General features: G+C 35.3%; 1 protein-coding gene across 1 annotated transcript in view; it reads left to right on the top strand.

Annotated features, from left to right (window-relative positions):
- Window positions 1–19,471, top strand: part of LOC149770119 (uncharacterized) — a gene marked incomplete at its 3' end in the record, with an annotated part of 180,151 nt that overhangs the window by 53,054 nt on the left and 107,626 nt on the right. The window contains exons 23-29 of the mRNA XM_089949358.1: window positions 568–748; window positions 2,095–2,255; window positions 4,838–4,941; window positions 9,110–9,177; window positions 10,205–11,256; window positions 13,081–13,195; window positions 14,231–14,421. Coding sequence (XP_089805484.1) covers window positions 568–748; window positions 2,095–2,255; window positions 4,838–4,941; window positions 9,110–9,177; window positions 10,205–11,256; window positions 13,081–13,195; window positions 14,231–14,421 — 1,872 coding nt within the window. The remainder of the gene's footprint in view (window positions 1–567; window positions 749–2,094; window positions 2,256–4,837; window positions 4,942–9,109; window positions 9,178–10,204; window positions 11,257–13,080; window positions 13,196–14,230; window positions 14,422–19,471) is intronic.

Below are 19,471 nucleotides of genomic sequence, written 5' to 3'. Positions count from 1 at the left end.
ATTGGTCTTTTGAGGGAGAATGTAATATATTGATATAGTTTTATGATAGGATGAAAGATTATTATGAAGTTAAATTATCCAGACTTTAAAACAAACTCTTTGAATACAAATCTTTGACTATAGGAGTTACTTTTGAAAGTAGTATTATAAATCTCCTTTTTGATTGCAGTATTCTCAGGTATGGTAATATGTTACAGATGCCAGGGATAGATGTAATGCCAGTTATGTTGTAAATGTATGTAAAGACGGTAAAATCCAAAAGGAAGAATAAAATTCCCCACTTTTTATTATCAGGGGTTACAAAGTAGTATTTTGCACCACTGAAGTAAATTCAAAAAAGATAATTATGTTGATTTAATATTATGTTGTCACCACCTCTTCTGTAACCACTTCTTCAGCATTGAGAAGCTAGCCAAATGTAAGGGGTGGCTACTCTTGAGGGGGCAAATTGGTAAAATATACTTCTTTGTGATGGATGGACAAGGTGGCCTCTGATCAATGTGTTTTCACTTCCTTACAAAGAATGGACCACTTTATAATATTTGGATTTTTATTTTACTTGTATAGCTTTAGATAGGTTGGATCAGCTGGGAGACATTTGTGAGAGTGATACACTAGTGGTACTAGCCTCGTTGACCTGCCCAGAATACCTTCCCATGATCCGGTCTAACACGTCAATGAATGCAACCCGTGTCACTCCAATACCTAATGGACAGTTCCAGAACACAACAAGTCAACAGTCATGCAGGTACTACTACTACTACTGCTACTATTGCTACTATTGCTACTACACCACTCCGGTGGTCTAGTGGTTAGAGCATCCGCCTCAAATGTGGGAGGCCATGGGTTTGATCTATGGCCAAGTCATACCAAAGACTTATACAAATGGTACTAACAACTGCTGCGCTTGGTGCTCAGCATGAAGAGGTTAGTGTGAGGACTGGTCGGCCTGGTGTCAGGATAATATAACTGGGTGGGACATCATGCTACATGTCTGTGGCATGATGCCCCACTGCTAGACATCACTATAAACTACCACACTGCAGACATCGTAGCAATATGACTGAAAAATTGTTAAAGCTAAGTTAAAATTCCAAATCACACACACACACACACACACACTGTTGCTACTACTACATCCTTTGTGCTGTTTGTTTGCATTTAAATCCTAGGTGTAGTCAGCTGTTATGTAATTTAGTACTTGCAAGTTAATGCAATAATGTGTACGTTTAACCTTTCATGAGCATTGGTAATAGAGTATTATCTACCTGAGAAAAAGTGAGATGATGTTAGAAATGAATGGGAGAATTAAATTAAATCACACCAGCAGCATGCATTTTACCAGGCCGTTATTAATCTTCCACTGAAATGTGTCATTTAGTCGGCCTGTATTAAATAATAACATCATACATGAGTATTAGCAACATTTGTTTAATATATGTTGTATATTGTAAAAGAGTTTGCCTTTGATGTAGACTAATATCATATCATATACCTACCATATAAGTCAAGTACAACTGCAAACAACATAGACCTCAATATGCCATTGCATAATACACAGGCAGGTTGGGGTCTGTGTTGTTCTGCTTAATAATCCTAAAACACTGCATTGCACATTATGTATGGATCTATGCAGTTTGCACTTGGATCTAGATTATACACTGGTAGATATGGTATGATATTGTATTGGTAAATCAACAGCATCCAGTGAAACATGTCTAAGAAAATCCAAGATGTTACAACAGTGTTTGGAGTTTTCTCATGATAATGTGAACAATGTGTTGTAGATAAAACGGGCAGCTAAAGATGTTTTGACTTAGACTTAATTTCCTCTGTCAGGCAGTTTAAATCTTTGGTGGCAGTACATTATTTCTTTGATAAATCCAGATCTCCTGCCCTGTAGACTTTGAAGAAACAGTATGGAGATTAGCTGATCATCATGAAAGTTTTCATATGTGTGGATTTGCAAAAATTTAACAAATATTATAGAAGATTGGCTTTTTCTAGCAAGATTATATCTTGAGAGATGAATGCTAATCAAATCTTAACACTTAATGATTAAATTATAGGTCCAACTGCTTTTTTATTTTGTAGTTTGTATCAGAATCTGGTTCGCTGTGGAGAAGAGGCAGCTACCGGTCTAGGATACCAGTGTCGAGTCAACAAGATAGAAATGAACTTTCAGAACAGTAGCTTGTTACTTATGGCCAACATATTGCCTCAGAGTGATGTCCCCTTAAAGTGCTCTTTGACAGGTGGGTACAAACGTTATTACCTATCCTTACCTTTTTACTTTAATGAAATCAGACCTTAAGGAAATTCTTCAATTGGCAGTGAAGAGTTGTTCAGGTAGATGTATAAAATTTATATTGAATTGGCCACATATAATCATATACATTTTGTGGTCAGGGCACTTCTGCTGTGGTTTTATGGGGTATCTTATGTGAAATAGAACTGGATGAGTCTAACACTTCATAAGCCATGAGAATGCCTGAAACAGTGTAAATTACTCAGTACAGTGTGACCCCACATTAGCACACTCTGTTATAACATGACTTCGGATATAACACAATTGTGGTGTGGATCCTGAAATTTCATATACATGTATTTTTCTCATACATAAAAAAGAGGTCGCATATGAATAATACAAGATTATCATGGCACAGCTCCTGAATTTGTAATGTATTTTGCTCGTACATGAAAAAGTAGTTTTTTCTTCTTAAAAGTAAACAGAATAATGTGTAAAAAGTTTATTCTGGGATCGCATAGGGCTTCACCAATGTTGCAGACTTGGAATTCTTTTCCTTATTGGCGGCAAAAATATACTATCTGGCAATTGTTTTTATTGTTGGCTGTTTAAACCTGTATATACAACCATTGGTTTGGAGTGGAGAAGTTCAGAGGCCTCATGAAAGGAAGCTGCAAACTTGATATAAAATGTACTGAAATTTATCTTTTGTTACATAAACAAATTCTTTGTCCATATTGACAAACCATCTAAACATTGCATTATGATATTATAATCTGCTATCTTGACATCTAGCATGAGTACTTATGTTGTGAGATATCTGCTTTTTTGTTGTTGACATTTCTGTTAATGGAGATCAACCAGATGAGGCATTATCTCGTAATCTATCTTTCGTCTGATTTTTGGCTGCTCGCTGGTAATTAATATATTTACAAAGACATTTGTTTATGGATGGTAAGTAAAATTCCTCTTCTTTTCACTCAGAATTAAATCCTTCAGAACACTAACATTTTCTCTAATAATGCCTGTCATCAGACCAGAAAACCTACGTGTCTATCGTCCATTGACCCTTTGTTAAATTTCTGATGCATGCGTGGAAGGCAGCATCACATAGCTAACACAATGTGAAGAGAAAAAAAACCCCATATCTTACTTGTTTGTTTATTCAATAAACAGGGTGGAACAGTTACTAGAATAGACCAAAACAATGGCCAGTTCCTTTTGACAAAACTCTGGTATTCATTCATTAATAATAATAATAATAATAATGACCTTATTTAAAGAGGGTAACACAATTAGCTAAAAACTAATCTACCTTGAGGCCCTCATACAAAGGAATTTATTTATTTAAGTTATTATTGTAACATTTTCCACAACCCTTCTATTTTCATTTAATTGACAAAACTCTGACTGGTATTCATTCATTCTTATTGTAACATTTTTCACAACTCTTCTATTTTCATTTAATTGACAAAACTCTGACTGATATTCATTCATTATTATTGTAACATTTTCCATTAGAATCTGATTCCAGCTGAAAACTTTCTGTTGTGTTAAAGTATGAAGAGAATAGAACTTATTTCACAAAATCCACTTGTGTTCTTTTCAATCCTCATTAAAAATGCAAACTTTATGTTGATAAAAATGTACTGGTTTAGGTTGAAGCCAATTTTTTGATCAAAATTTGGCTATCTAAGGTTTTATGTCTTTTTCTGTAACTTGAATGTATCCAGTAGGTTCTAATCATGGAAAATTGTGGAAAACAATCATAAAGAATAGTTTTCTAACTTGCTGAAGTTTGAAGTTTGATAAGCTAGCTATGCATATGTCCTATTCAGATGGCAGACTGCGATGGGAGTCTCAGCCCATAACAGTTTTCATACATTGGTATGGAAAAGATTAAGCTCAGAACAATGAAAAGATTCATGCTTATACAACTAAAGGAGATGTCTTTTGACGATTTTGATTTCAATAGGACCCTAACAGAGTGGCATAAGCTGATAGGGTTTGAGTTTTTGTGGCAACTACGAGAAAGGAAATAATTTTGTTAATAGAAGGTTTGATTCGCTTCCCCTTTTAATCCCCCCTCTTTTAGAAAAATCATGGTAGAACCTCTATAACTTCAAGTTGCCTTATTTGGAGCACATAATGTTGCATTTAAAGTTTTGGTTAATAACAGAATGGTCATTGGTTAATTAACTTAATTAAGATGTCATGAGAGTATAATAGTACAATGCTCCCCCTCCTATAAGGCCTCCTCTTCTGCTGCAGAAAAATGACCTATGTGAGGGGTAGCCTTAAAGTATATATATATATATATATATATATATATATATATATATATATATATATATATATATATATATATATATATATATATATATATATATAATATTTTCATTTAAAAATCACAGGAATTTTATAAGGTTATAGATTCAGAGTGATAAAACTAATATCAATATCTTAAAAATATTACGAATAATTGTCAATCTTGATGCAAAACCACCTTAATGTTAGTAAAATCTGGGTACAAACATCTAGCTGTTATTATTCACATATAACATGCCTTGCATGACTTTGTATTTCTAGGATCACTATTCAGTGTCAAGATACAGTTGAACATGGAGTGGAAAGATGTTTTTGCAGACCCGTCCAGTGCTGAACATAAAGAACTAGTTGGAAAAATTCACCAAGTAAGTTGACACCCACATTTCAATAATATCAGGAACTAGCCATTGATTGCATAGATTCTGCATGATCAATTTTTCTCGATCAGCTACAACTAACCCTATTCCAGTGCTGGATGGAACTGAATATGGTCAAAATGTATGTACATGTTCCAGATTTAAGACATACGTATCAGTTTTATTTGCTATCATGGAGCACAAGACCATGATCTCACATGCACTGCAAAATGCTGTGGTGAGAAAGCCATCACAAGACCATGATCTCACATGCACTGCAAAATGCTGTGGCGAGAAAGCCATCACAAGACCATGATCTCACATGCACTGCAAAATGCTGTGGTGAGAAAGCCATCACAAAACCATGATCTCACATGCACTGCAGAATGCTGTGGTGAGAAAGCCATCACAAAACCATGATCTCACATGCACTGCAAAATGCTGTGGTGAGAAAGCCATGAGAGGGTCCTCTTTAACGTGCATGAGATAAATAAAGAATTCCTACCTTTCAAACTTTTGATTATCATGGCATTTTATTGTGATTGAGAGAGATTGGTAACCTAGTATTAACTAGCATTCAATGTTGAAACAAATATACAAATTTTCGTAATAAATCATTTGTATTGTATAAATTTGCCTAATTTTTAAATTTCAGAGTCATCTTATGTTTTGGGGATTGTTTAGGATATGTCTTTCTCTTCACTTTGTATAGAAATATTTTATACCAAATGAATATACATGCTACAAAGAGGACAGCTCATTTAATCTGGGAAATCATATCAACCACGTATCATTTATTTTCCAAAGCAGACAGTTAAGTTTCTGTGGAAAAAATGCCAGCTTGACTGAATTATTACTATCAGTATACCTTTTGTGTAGTTCCTTTATTTATCCATCAACTTTGGACTATATCATTTCCTTATGCAGCGATTTTGAAATAACCAGATTGGAATGAACCAATGCATTTTTATGCATGGCAGTTGAGATCATAAGTCCTGCCCAGACTAACACCACTCAACTGCTGCTAGTTCACAAAAATTGTATGTATAACATCAGTGCAGTTCTTATTTAGATATATGTTTTTGTCAGTAAAATTTGGAACTTCAGATTTTGCTTAAAAATGTTGTATTTAGACTTTGATATTAGGTAAGAGATAGAGATTTTGTAATTTTTTGCCTCAAATTGTACATGTAATCCTCATTACATGCTAATTTGATTATATGGCTTTCATTTTAAGGCCATTTAAAATAAAATAACATTCAATTTGTGCCACTGTACTCGTTTTTACACCATTACTGGCACCATTTGTTGTGACTTGCATGTTACTCACATATGTATTAATTTGTTTGAAAATTATGCATAAATAATCATTACCTGAAAACTTAGAGGCATAATTTGCCCAAGAACTTGCTTAATTTACAAGCATCCTATGGGAAAATTACTTTTAATTTATGTCATAACCTCAGGAATGAATCTGTGGCATGAATCAAGCATCCCCTGTAATGCAGTCCATTGGTTTGCCAGCACCTCTTCTCAAGTCCATTTTTAATGTAATCATGCTCATCTGGGATTTTTCCATTTTGTTTCGGTGATTACATCCATTAACATCAGCATTTTAATTCATACCTGCCAAGGTGTAAGAGGCAGGCATCTATTGTTACAATCTCAGTGAAAACTGGACTTACGATGATACACTAGTTATGCTGTAAACTACTAAACTGAAGAAAGAATGTGAACGTGCTTCATTCTGAACAGATCATTGTCACACAATTTTCATTTACACAGAACTGTGTGTAAACTGATCAACTTGTAAGCTTGTATGGTTCAGGTCAAATTTGTCTCAGATTGGACAGTGTGTACACTGATTGACTTGTAAGCTTGTATGGTTCAAGTCAAGATTTGTCTGACATCAGACTGTGTACATTGATCAACTTGTAAGCTTGAATGTACACACAGTATGATGTAAGACAATTCTTGACCTGAACCATACAAGCTTACTTGCATGGTTCAGGTCAAGATTTGTCTCACATCAGACTGTGTGGACATTGATTGACTTGTATGGTTCAGGTCAAGATTTGTCTTACATCAGACTGTGTGTACATCGATTGACTTGTAAGCTAGTATGGTTCAGGTCAAGATTTGTCGCACATCAGACTGTGTGTACATTGATTGACTTGTAAGCTTGTATGGTTCAAGACAAGATTTGTCTCACATCAGACTGTGTGTACATTGATTGACTTGTAAGCTTGTATGGTTCAAGACAAGATTTGACTCACATCAGGCGTGTGTGTACATTGATCGACTTGTAAGCTTGTATGGTTCAAGACAAGATTTGACTCACATCAGACTGTGTGTACATTGATTGACTTGTAAGCTTGTATGGTTCAAGACAAGATTTGACTCACATCAGACTGTGTGTACATTGATTGACTTGTAAGCTTGTATGGTTCAAGACAAGATTTGACTCACATCAGACTGTGTGTACATTGATCGACTTGTAAGCTTGTATGGTTCAGGTCCAGTTTTGTCTCAGCAGCATTATGATGCCAGTGGAACAGGAAAAATCAGCTAAATTGCATATGTGGACAGAACCAAGACCTGGTTCAGGGGTTGCATCTAATTTGCATATATGGGCAGAACCAAGACCTGATTCAGGGCTTGCGTTTAATTTGCATATGTGGAATAGCTTATTAATCATACTATCCTTAAACTGAAATGATATATGTGGACAGAACCAAGATCTGATTCAGGGGTTGTTGCATCTAATTAACATATGTGGGCAGAACCAAGACCCTGATTCAGGACTTGCATCTAATTTGTATATGTGATCAGAACCAAGACCTGATTCAGGGCTTACATCTAAATTGCATATGTGGGCACAACTAAGACCTGATTCAGAGGCTATTACATCTGATTTGCATATGTGGGCAGAACCAAGACCCTGATTCAGGACTTACATCTAATCTGCATTTGTGAGCAGAACCAAGACCTGATTTAGGGGTTACATCTGATTTCCATATGTGGGCAGAACCAAGACCTGATTCAGAGGCTGTTGCATCAAATTTGCATATGTGGGCAAAACCAAGACCCTGATTCAGGACTTACATCTAATCTGCATATGTGAGCAGAACCAAGGCCTGATTCAGGGGTTACATCTAATTTGCATATGTGGGCAGAACCAAGACCTGATTCAGGGCTTACATCTAATTTGCATATGCAGAATAGCTTATTATTCATACTGTCCTTAAACTGAAATGACATCACTATTATTTATGTGTTGAACACTCATTTATGAACAGATTCATGAAGCAAGTACAGAAATGATATTAAAAACAAGAAACATCAGCAAACTACATTTTTTCCTTCCTACCATGACATTAGAATAGACTGCACAACAGTATTCAAGTACTTGCATTTTGCTATCATGCTTTACATGCAGTTCCTTTAAAATGTGCCTTGAAGATCCAACTAAGTTTTATTTACAAGTTATTCTTGTTTCATTTCATCGTTAACTTTCCCTACATTTTTGCTTTATAAGAACATATTACTGGTCATTTAGTACTATTTACAGTTTCTTCTCTATACAAAGTATGGCAGACACTCTTCTCAAAATTTTTGCCTCACAAAACAAATTGTGTATATTAAGGACACAGGTCACATGAAAAACAGGGTGTTAGGCCTAAATATAGTATTGGTGCATTTAGTATTTAAAATAACGTGTACCACATCATAGTCGGATTGATGGATGATGTTCTATCTATTCACTCTTTCTCTCTCTCTTTACAGTAGTGATACATTTTATCAATAAAATGTTAGGAACAGATTGGACAGAGTGTAAATAATACAGTTTGATATTACACAATATGGAAATACTTGGTGTAATTATATTTATCAGATTGATGTTGTTCATTTCATCGATGATCATTTAGAATGAAACTCATCATTACTGGTTTATTTTTGCTTCATGTAAAATTGTCAGATACTGGAATGATGGAGCTAAATTGCACATACTCTTGTGCTGTGTTTTCTTGCATGATTTAAAGCTATTGGATAGGTTTGGTTTGGTATCATAGGCATTTCCTAATCTTATTCTTAAAATGGACAAATTTCCAGCTCAATATTCTGATACCTGGATATGGTTAATGTATAAAACTGAGATTGTTTTTTCCATCCACAGATGACCTATCTTCTCAGTGATAGTAAGTTTGGTACGGACATGGAGTCAGTCAGAGTGATTTCCATAGGGTCAGTATCTTCCCCTTTCTCTAATTTTTATAAACCCCACCCAGTTTTACAGGATAAATACCTGCTACTATTTCATTGCTTTCTTTTTCTTATGCTCCAGTCCCCTGTCCAGTAGTAGCAGGTTTGTATTTAGTTTTACTAAACAAGACACAATATTTTTAAACACATTAATTCCTCAATCGTATGTAATGTGCAAAATGATTGTATTGACCAATATGTGTCATGAGTAATTGTTACAGTCATATGACACACATCATATGTAATATATCCTTTTTATGAATGTGCATACATATGACGAAGAAATGTGCATTATTGATTTGTTTTATTTACCTAATCACTTGAAATTTGTGGATATCAGAAGTTTGTTAGAAAAGACATTATCTGGCATACTTAATTTAATTATTTAATTAATTAATTACTTTAAAATAATTTAATTTAATTTGTATATTGTGATTAAAAAATGAAAACCAAAATATGGAAACATTAAAGGTATTGGACAACTAATTGCACAGCTGGAGAACAGGTCCAATAGTGGAGGAATAATGAATAGAGTATTCAATGTTTTGAGATGCACCCTTTAGCTAGTAAATGGATATAATTTTTTCCATGATTAATTTCTTAATACTTTTTTTTATTTTTTATTTTGGTTGATATCCTGACAAAACAGTATATGAATGTTTGGCTGTTATTCAGTACAGACCAGGGGATCTCTGTGACCTACATCTAGATTATATAAAGCTTATCTGCATTAGATCCATTTAATACTGTTGCATGTAAGTACAAAACTCGATTAAAACTTTAATTTTGGTATGAATTTGGCACTTAAAATGTAGGACATAGTGTTCTACTTACCTTGCTCTTAGATGTCTGTCATTCAGTGGCTGAGCAGGGAAACAAAGCATGCTGTTTAATTCATTTTTATACAGAGATAGTTAAAGAAGGCAAAACATTTATCTTAGAAATCTTTAAGAATGAGAACAACAGCCAAATACAAGAAACTCATTGTCAACTATATGCCCTTCTTCAGGTCAACACGTGGAAAATTTGTTGCTGTAGATGACATAACCACAAGGAATAGTACACCACCACCATCACCATCACCTAGTGATGGATTTGGCAGTGGTACACCATCACCTTCACCAAATAGCAGAACAGACAGTAGTCTACAACCACCAACACTATTACCACCACATAATGATTCAGGGAGTGTTAGACCACTATCACCATCACCACCTATCAATGGATCAGGGAGTAGTACTCCACCACCATCACCACATATCAATGGATCAGGGAGCAGTACTCCACCACCATCACCACCTATCAATGGATCAGGGAGCAGTACTCCACCACCATCACCACATATCAATGGATCAGGGAGCAGTACTCCACCACCATCACCATCAATCAATGGATCAGGGAGCGGTACTCCATCACCATTACCACCTATTAATGGATCAGGGAGCAGTACTCCACCACCATCACCACATATCAATGGATCAGGGAGCAGTACTCCACCACCATCACCATCAATCAATGGATCAGGGAACAGTACTCCATCACCATCACCACCTATCAATGGACCAGGGAGCAGTACTCCACCATCATCACTACCACCTATCAATGGATCAGGGAACAGTACTCCACCACCATCATCATCACCACCTATCAATGGATCAGGCGGCAGTACTTTACCACCATCACCACCTATCAATGGATCAGGGAACAGTACTCCACCACCATCATCATCACCACTACCGCTTAATGGGACTTCACCACCTCCACCACTCCAAGATAAGCTAGGAGGACGTAGAAGACGTGACACACTTTCTGATGGCAGAATAAGTACAGGTTCACCAGTGCCACCATCATCACCACCACTGAGTGTTATTGGTATACCACTTCCACCAGTTCAAATAATTGTGTTGCTAGAATTGAAGATGAGATCAGATGCTAAGTTTACAGAAGAGGAAGTAAGGATAGGCCTGTCTGAGGCTGTGAAAGAGATGATAACAAGGAATCCAGATGCTGAGATCATTGCAAATGTAGATTTACAATCCTTATCCGTCAACTTCTCACAAGGTAAGCTTTGATGATAATTGGACAAAGGAAATAAAATGTTTTAGAGATCATTATGAAGGAGCAAAATAAGAGGTTATATGACTGCTTTCGAGGATTAAACTTATGAACTTTTGCTACATAATCTGGTGCCAAATATATTCACTTATAAGTTCACTGCTGACAATAAAGATCCTGATCTGCTCTTGCATAATGCATATGCTGATCAGGGTCTATGTTTTTTGTTCTACTAATTACTCCTAACTAATTGAACAGACTCAGATCTGCCATTACATGATTGACAGCCAATCTCGGTCTGTGCAGTTTGCAGTTGGACTCATAAGTAATTATATCTGGTACACTTTCAGCTGGACTAAAAAGAATGGCCTGAGTATAAGTGGTCAATAAATGTCCTTATTCATGGCCACTCACATGTTAAATGTTTTGGATATTCTTAAATATGTTCTCTGTGCACTTTCCTTGATATTTTTCAAGCCATGGGATCCATAAAATTGACTGCAAATAAGCCTCCCTTGCCATCTCATGCCACAGAATGGCATGAGATGGCAAGGGAGGCTTATTTAAAACTAATTGTGGGGGACAATTCTAGGAACTTTTGTGTGATTTCAGCATCTTTTACATATTGTAGTTGGCGGGAAACAACCTGTTAATTAGCTTTTGACATCATGTCAGATACCTTTAAGTTCTTAATATTCGTCAGAATCAAGGAAGGTTTGCCATTGACTGTTTTAAGTTCTCACTGAAATGGTAGTGGTCATCACCATCATAGTCAAATGACCCTTTTTACATTTCAGAGGAGGAGGGCATATCACTTTTATTTTGATAATATTGAAACTGAATGATATGATCAAATGAAAACCCAAATTATATTTTACAAGCCTTCTTTAATTGATATTTATTTGTTGCAGAATTGTCACCAGTAAGCATTTACCTACATGTTCTATGATCAATATTGTTTCATATATTATGTTATTTATTGAGAATAGTTGTTCTTTTGAAAGTCTTATATATGATTTCTATTAAAAAAATCACTAATCTGATGACAATTCCAAATGTCCACACACTAAGTGCTGGTTTAAAAAATGGGCCCGAGTGGCCGAGTGGTCTAAAGTGCTCTCCATTACAGATCACTGCCATCTCACCTCTGTCTTCGTAGGTTCGAGTCTCGGATGTGGCCAATGTGGGTATATGAGAAAGCTTGCCAGTAGCTTCTCAAGGGTTAGTGGTTCTTTCCTGGGTTTTTCTGGGTTCTTCCTCCACCATTAATTCTGGCCGCCATGTATAGCCTATTGTGTGCTGAAAAATGTCGTTAAACCCTACAACAACTACAACTGGTTTTAAAAAAAAATGAAACAAATGATATGTTGAGCTTTTATTGACCAATTTAGCTTGTGGATTTTTAAAAACTTCATGCTAAGCAAACAGGATGCCCTACTCCATGGATATAATTGTGTGCCTTTTCTGTATGAAAAAAATGGGATCTTCACCTACTTCTGCATTATAAGTGAGTTTACAAGTTAGAGCCACCCAGTCTATCTTTGTATTCGGTTACGGCTAATGTAGTGCAAATAATATATATCAGGTAACTCTTTAGAATGAGAGATCATTTCACCTGAGGAAATTCTGAAATGAGTGCCTGAAGGGAGTCATAATTATCATCTCCAGAAACATAGGTCTGAAACCAAGTTGAAATTTTGTATTGTAATCATTTTGAGAAACTTTTTACAATTAAAATACTTAAGACTTTGTTTGTAGAATCATGACAATGAAAATATGCACCTAAATTGCAATGCAAATTAAAATTAAAAAATCCTTTATTTTTGTCAGGCACCACAATGGATAAATGCCAGGATCCCAACCTCATCAGGTCAGCATGGAGCGAGCAAGTTTGCAAGGCTGATCTGGGAACTTTCATTTCTGGGGATCGCATTAGCATGTGCAGGTACACAACTAGCAGTAGGATGATACATTACACAACAATCAGTATATGATAATTTACACAACTACCACTATATGATACATTACACAACTACCAATATATGATACATTACACAACTACCACTATATGATACATTACACAACTACCAGTATATGATACATTACACAACTACCACTATATGACACATTACACAACTACCAGTATATGATACATTACACAACTACCACTATATGATACATCACACAACTACCACTATATGACACATTACACAACTACCAGTATATGATACATTACACAACTACCAGTATATGATACATTACACAACTACCAGTAGATGATACATTACACAACTACCAGTATATGACACATTACACAACTACCAGTATATGATATGTTACACAACTACCAGTAGATGATACATTACACAACAACCAGTAGATGATACATTTTTAATTGTGCTTCCTTTACCTTTATAATCTGGCAGCAACTACTATAGATAGTTAAACATTTTCATCTAAATCTTAATCTATAATGTTGTAAGGCCTGACCAGTGCCTTTTCACTGTGAGTAGAAAAGATTTATTTACAAATAAAGAAGAAAAATGATCTTTTATTTGACATTCTTGGGGATTTTCTTTAAAATGTACTTATTATGCAGCAATGTCATGTTGGGTCATAGTATTTTAATATCATTCCATTAAATGTTTGGGCTTCTGGTTTACAACATTTGTCAAATTACAGTTTAACTTAATGGGTCACAGTGACCATTCTGACATGCTTGTAATGGCATTCTTGTAATATAAAATGATAATGCTGAGTTCTGTTTTACATCTCTTGTTGTGTCAATACTTTTCACTGTCCTTGCTCTTTTTTTAGAGTAATATTTATTTTGTAATTCTCTACATATCTTGAGTCACGTTCCAATACACTTTCAGTATTTGTTTCATGCTGACAATTTTCTATTTTACCCACACCCAAGCTTTTATAAACCATGTCATTCATTTATCTTGTCAAAAGATTGCTATGGTTGGCATTTCAGAGAGTTTACCCAATTTGTCACATGTATGATGCGCTACATCCATGATCGCCAGATGAAAACATGTACTTACAAAGAGGTGAGGGACACCCTGATAGAAAACTTTGAATCCTTACTTAAAGAGTTGGGTTTGGATCAGACAACAGTCACAATGGTTTTGTACATGTTCAACCAACACACTTGTTACAGTGCAGGTAATTTGTGTATGAAGATCTGTCTCTTTCTCTTATGTGTGCCCACACAGACACAGACACACACACACACACACACACACACACATGTTTGAACTTCCTCACCAGGATCAGATAATATTTACAAACATTTATTGCATTAAGAATAAGCTTCATTTCATATCCCTGATTATTAAATTGAATACAGTTTTACACATGTAACAGGCACTGTTTATGTGGGAATTCATATGTATATTTACTTTGTACTCTAATTGAAATGCATTAATCAATACTACCTAATATTCTTGTATATCAGTACCAGTGTGTGTGTGTTTATATAAACTGGGTTCCAGGGGCCCCGAGTGGCCGAGTGGTCTAAAGCGCTCTCCATTACAGATCACTGCCATCTCACCTCTGTCTGCATAGGTTCGAGTCTTGGATTCGGCCAATGTGGGTATGTGACAAAGCTTGCCAGTAGCTTCTAGAGGGTCGGTGGTTCTTTCCGTGGTTTTCCAGGGTTTTTCCTCCACCATTAATACTGGCCGCCATGTATAGCCTATCGTGTGCTGAAAAATGGCGCTAAACCCTACAACAACAACAACAATTGGGTTCCCTTGGACATGGATAATCCTAGACAAAAAATTTGTCATACTAACAGAAAAGGAAAAAATGTTGTCTTAGAAAGTAATGGAAAATTTATGGAAAATGGACACAAATTGAAAATCTGCCATTATTTGCTTGTTGATCTACAAAAAACTAATTAGCTTTCCTCTCATATAGGTCAATATTATCTTTATTTACAGTGTAAATATCAAACTTTCTGTCCTTTTCATCATAAACATAAAACAGTTTAATCATGGAAAATCAGATATCTGTTATGGAATTAAAATGTTTTTTTTGTTTGGATTCCTTTATGTCAAAACCTGTCGCACAGATTGGTTGCAACAGTGTTAAAGTAGTGTAATGAATATGAGGAGTGCCGGTGTGGAGGGCAGAGGGAGTTTTAGAGAAATTCACTCTATATATAACCAGATGACTAGGTTCAATTTCCATTAGACTGAAATTGGCTCAACTTTAAGCTTAATGATATTTTTCAGAACATATCTGACGTATAAGTATTATATATAATAGTTCTGTTTCAATGCAGGTATCTGTCTTTCAGACTTTTCTGTATGTTTTAATCAGAATTGTAATAATTTTCATTTATAGTAGAAATGTGAAACAATTTACATCATCATTCCAATTACTAGCAGTGTATATTGTGTGTATATTGCAGTGCATATTACAGTTTATATATAGATGTGTAAAAGGAAGGAGTTTATATTTCCTCTTTTTTAAAGTATTGACCTTTAGTTTAGGTTATAAATTACTGGATTTTAGGATGGAAATAATTTCTTGGTAAAATTCACTGGAGTGAAATAATATCATATTTTCTCACTAGACACTGATAGTAAAGATGACCAAAATGATACCATTTTGACCCGAACATTTGAAGTTGTTCTTTTGTGCTTGTGTAGTCGAACAGTAAGTGTGTCCACTTCCAATCGAGGACAAACAAGTTTAGATCAGACAAGGTGCAAAATATTTTGTTTTCTTAATGTGGTATTTTACTTTGAATTGTGAAGGACAGTTATGTTGCTATTTTTGTGTGTGATTATTGACACAACATTAACAGCAAACTGCAGACATAACACAGGATCCAGTAAGAGATCTGTTACTTCAGTCTGTTATTGCAGGAAAATAACATGCTGCATATGAATAACAGATATGGTTCATCTCATAAGTGAAAAACTTAAGTATTTTCCATGATGGCTACACCACTCTTCAAAATACTGCGTTTTTCACCCACTCCATTAAATACATCCATTATTTACTAATTTCAATACATATTCTCTTTATTTTTATGGAAGTGATCTATGTGCTTATTAATACTATATAGGGGCCCCGAGTGGTCTAAAGTGCTGTCCGTTATGGATCACTGCCATCTCACCTCTTTCTGTGTGGGTTCAAGTCTCAGATTCAGCCAGTATCGTTGTGTGAGAAAGCTTGCCAGTAGCTTCTCATGGGTCAGTGGTTCTTTCCGAGGATTTTCCTGGGTTCTTCCTCCACCATTAATACTGTCCATGTATAGCCTATCATGTGCTGAAAAATGGCGTTAAACCCTACAACAACAACAATAACAACAATTATTTCTATATAAAACAGTTTCTTTATTATGACGAAGATTCTCCCATTCATTTTCATACTTTTAGCATCAGATGCTGACAGCTTCGAGTTGTAACGTCAGGAATAATATTTTTGATGGAAGTATTCAATTTGTTCCAAAGATTTATTTTAGTAATATAGGCAGGAAAAATATTTTTTAAATTCTTGTTGCTCCCAAATTAGATAATTATGCCGCATTTACTGTCAACAAACAATGGTCCTGCCGAACACTGTGCCACGCTGTATATGGTGTAATGGAAACACTGTGCCATGCTGTATGTGGTGTAATGGAAACACTGTGCCATGCTGTATGTGGTGTAACAGAAACACTGTGCCATGCTGTATTTGGTGTAATGGAAACACTGTGCCAAGCTGTATGTGGTGTAATGGGAACACTGTGCCACACTGTATGTGGTGTAATGGGAACACTGTCCCTCGCTGTATGTGGTTTAATGGAAACACTGTCCCTCGCTGTATGTGGTGTAATGGGCTTCACCTAAACAATTGTTAACAATAACAGCAGCCACTTACATCAACAATGCAAATGTATTGCTTTTTTTCTAATCCCGAAATGATAGGAAAAAAAATGTTATTGTTTCTCCAAATTTATTGGAAGGCTATGGCCCCACACTCATTGGGATTGTGTCAGATCTGTTCTCCTGTTGGAATGTGACTGCGGTTTAGAAAACGTACTCATTATTATGGTCTGATTGACTTTAAGGCATTGGCAACTACCTGAATATTGTTGTAAGCTCTTTTAGGTAGGCTAATTGATGAATTGCCATAACGAAGACAACTGTGCCTATTCACTAGCATTGTACCATATTTTTGGTAAAATCCTTTAAAAGTTGTTTTATTTTGAATTCGTCACTTTATAAGATATATATTTTTGGCTGATAGTTAAAAATCCTTGTAGTTAGATGAAAAATAATTACAGTATCATACCAGTACATTGAATTTATGCATATTATACAGAGCAGTCTATCCAGGGGTTTTAGCAAACTTGTACAATATTTGCCATTATTCATTATGTAATTGGTTGAAATACATTATGCAGGGTATGATTATCTAGTGGCTAATTGAATGTTTGAATTATACAGCTCTTGGTACCATCTATACTTGCTTAAAAAGTCGAATCCATCTGCAAACTGCACAGACCGAGATCAGTACCATTGCATAATTCACTAGCAGATCTCGGTTTGTACAGTTGTTTTTAGAAGTAATCTGTGGAATGAATAAAATAGACCCTGATCTGCATTTGTATTAGGCTATGGCAGATCAGGATCTTTGTTGCTTGCAGTTTGACGTGACTTAAAAGCAAGTATATATGATAGATAAATAAAGTTTGGTAATATATCAATTATTGGCCTAGATACTATTCAGTACACTCCAGACTGACCATTGGGTATTTTCTTGATGCACCTTCTAAGGATATTTTTTTTAAAACTTGTACTTTATGGTACAGAAACACTTGGAATAGAGCTGCATGTACTATGTTCAGTTGTGAAAATCCCACTAAAACTGAACAGTTTTTAATATGTGTGGGCATAATCATTTAAAAAGTAAGAAATGGGCACAGATGTTAATGAATCATGTGTACTTTATTTCCAAGAAATGTAGGAATTACCTGTTTCATTCCTGTAAATTGTTGCTGTTGTGTACCACTATTTCTGTTGATTTTCTCAGTATTGACGGGCAAGGAATGATGAATTTAGTTCAGCTACAAACAAAGTTCTTTGATGAAACAAATATTTCTAATAATTTTTTCCTGACTGTGATTCAACATATTCATCTTATTCATGAAATTGCACTACCTTGTTCAACTGACTTTGCAATTTATCATGTACCGTCGCTTTTCAAACAAATATAATAACAGTCAATGGAGTTTGAAAAATGCAACCACTAAATTGTGCCTGGCTTTAATAAGTGAGAGAAGCAGCATCAAAGTAAATATAATATGAATAAAGAACATTCTTGGTAACTTGTCCTCCAGCTTTCCTGGTGATGCTGTTAGAACAGAGCTTCACACAACTGATTGTTATAACAATGACACATAAAATCACACCCACCCACCCAGCCCCTGACACACACACACATATCAATGTTAATATCTTATATTGTTGTACTACCATCATACACTGCACCAACATTTCATAATCCTCCATGTTTTGTTCTGTTTTTTGGTCTGACTGATCAATATTAAGACTAATTAGGGGATAATTAAGCTCAGCTGTATATTGGCTCACAACTGAGTATTTTAAGAGATTAAGTCTGTACAGGGTATGTTGTTGTAGATTCTTCATTTCAGTTGTTCTTTCATGTGACTGCAAAGTTGAAACATTGTTGCTGTTTCAAAACTTAAAGATGGGCATATGATTTTCAAGTCATCATACCACTGTATGATGGAAATGCAGCCTGTTAAGTTTTTTATATATTGCAAGGGTTTAAAAAAAAAGAACCGAAAAGCTTTAAAATATGAGAAATATCAATTAATAAAAAGGAATACATTATTGCACTCACATTTGTTCTGCTTTGATCTTTAGTAGTTTTTTGTATGCCCTATTGAGTGACCATATTGGACTGTGTTTTGCTCAGATTGGCCCCTCTGTTTTGAGATTTTAAGTGGGGACAGTACCCAGATTTATTAACTCCTAGATTTATCATGCTATGGTAAGTCCAGTAAAGTGCTTTGCTTAAGGAAACACCATGGTAGCCGATCAAGCCTGATTTAATTGTGGGAACTAGACTTGTACCTTCCTGGTCACTTTAATTAGTCCAGTATTATCACTGAGCCATCATGGCTGCACTTGGCTATCACCTACTTGACTAATGATAATTATAAAGCATATGCTATACTTAACTTTCTTAT

This window comes from Sinohyriopsis cumingii, unplaced genomic scaffold (genome assembly GCF_028554795.1).
Source record: "Sinohyriopsis cumingii isolate HCF-2022 unplaced genomic scaffold, ASM2855479v2 utg002682l, whole genome shotgun sequence".
Classification (NCBI taxonomy): Eukaryota; Metazoa; Mollusca; class Bivalvia; order Unionida; family Unionidae; genus Sinohyriopsis; species Sinohyriopsis cumingii.
Note: the sequence above shows the minus strand (reverse complement) of the source record. Positions and strands in the feature narration are given on the sequence as shown.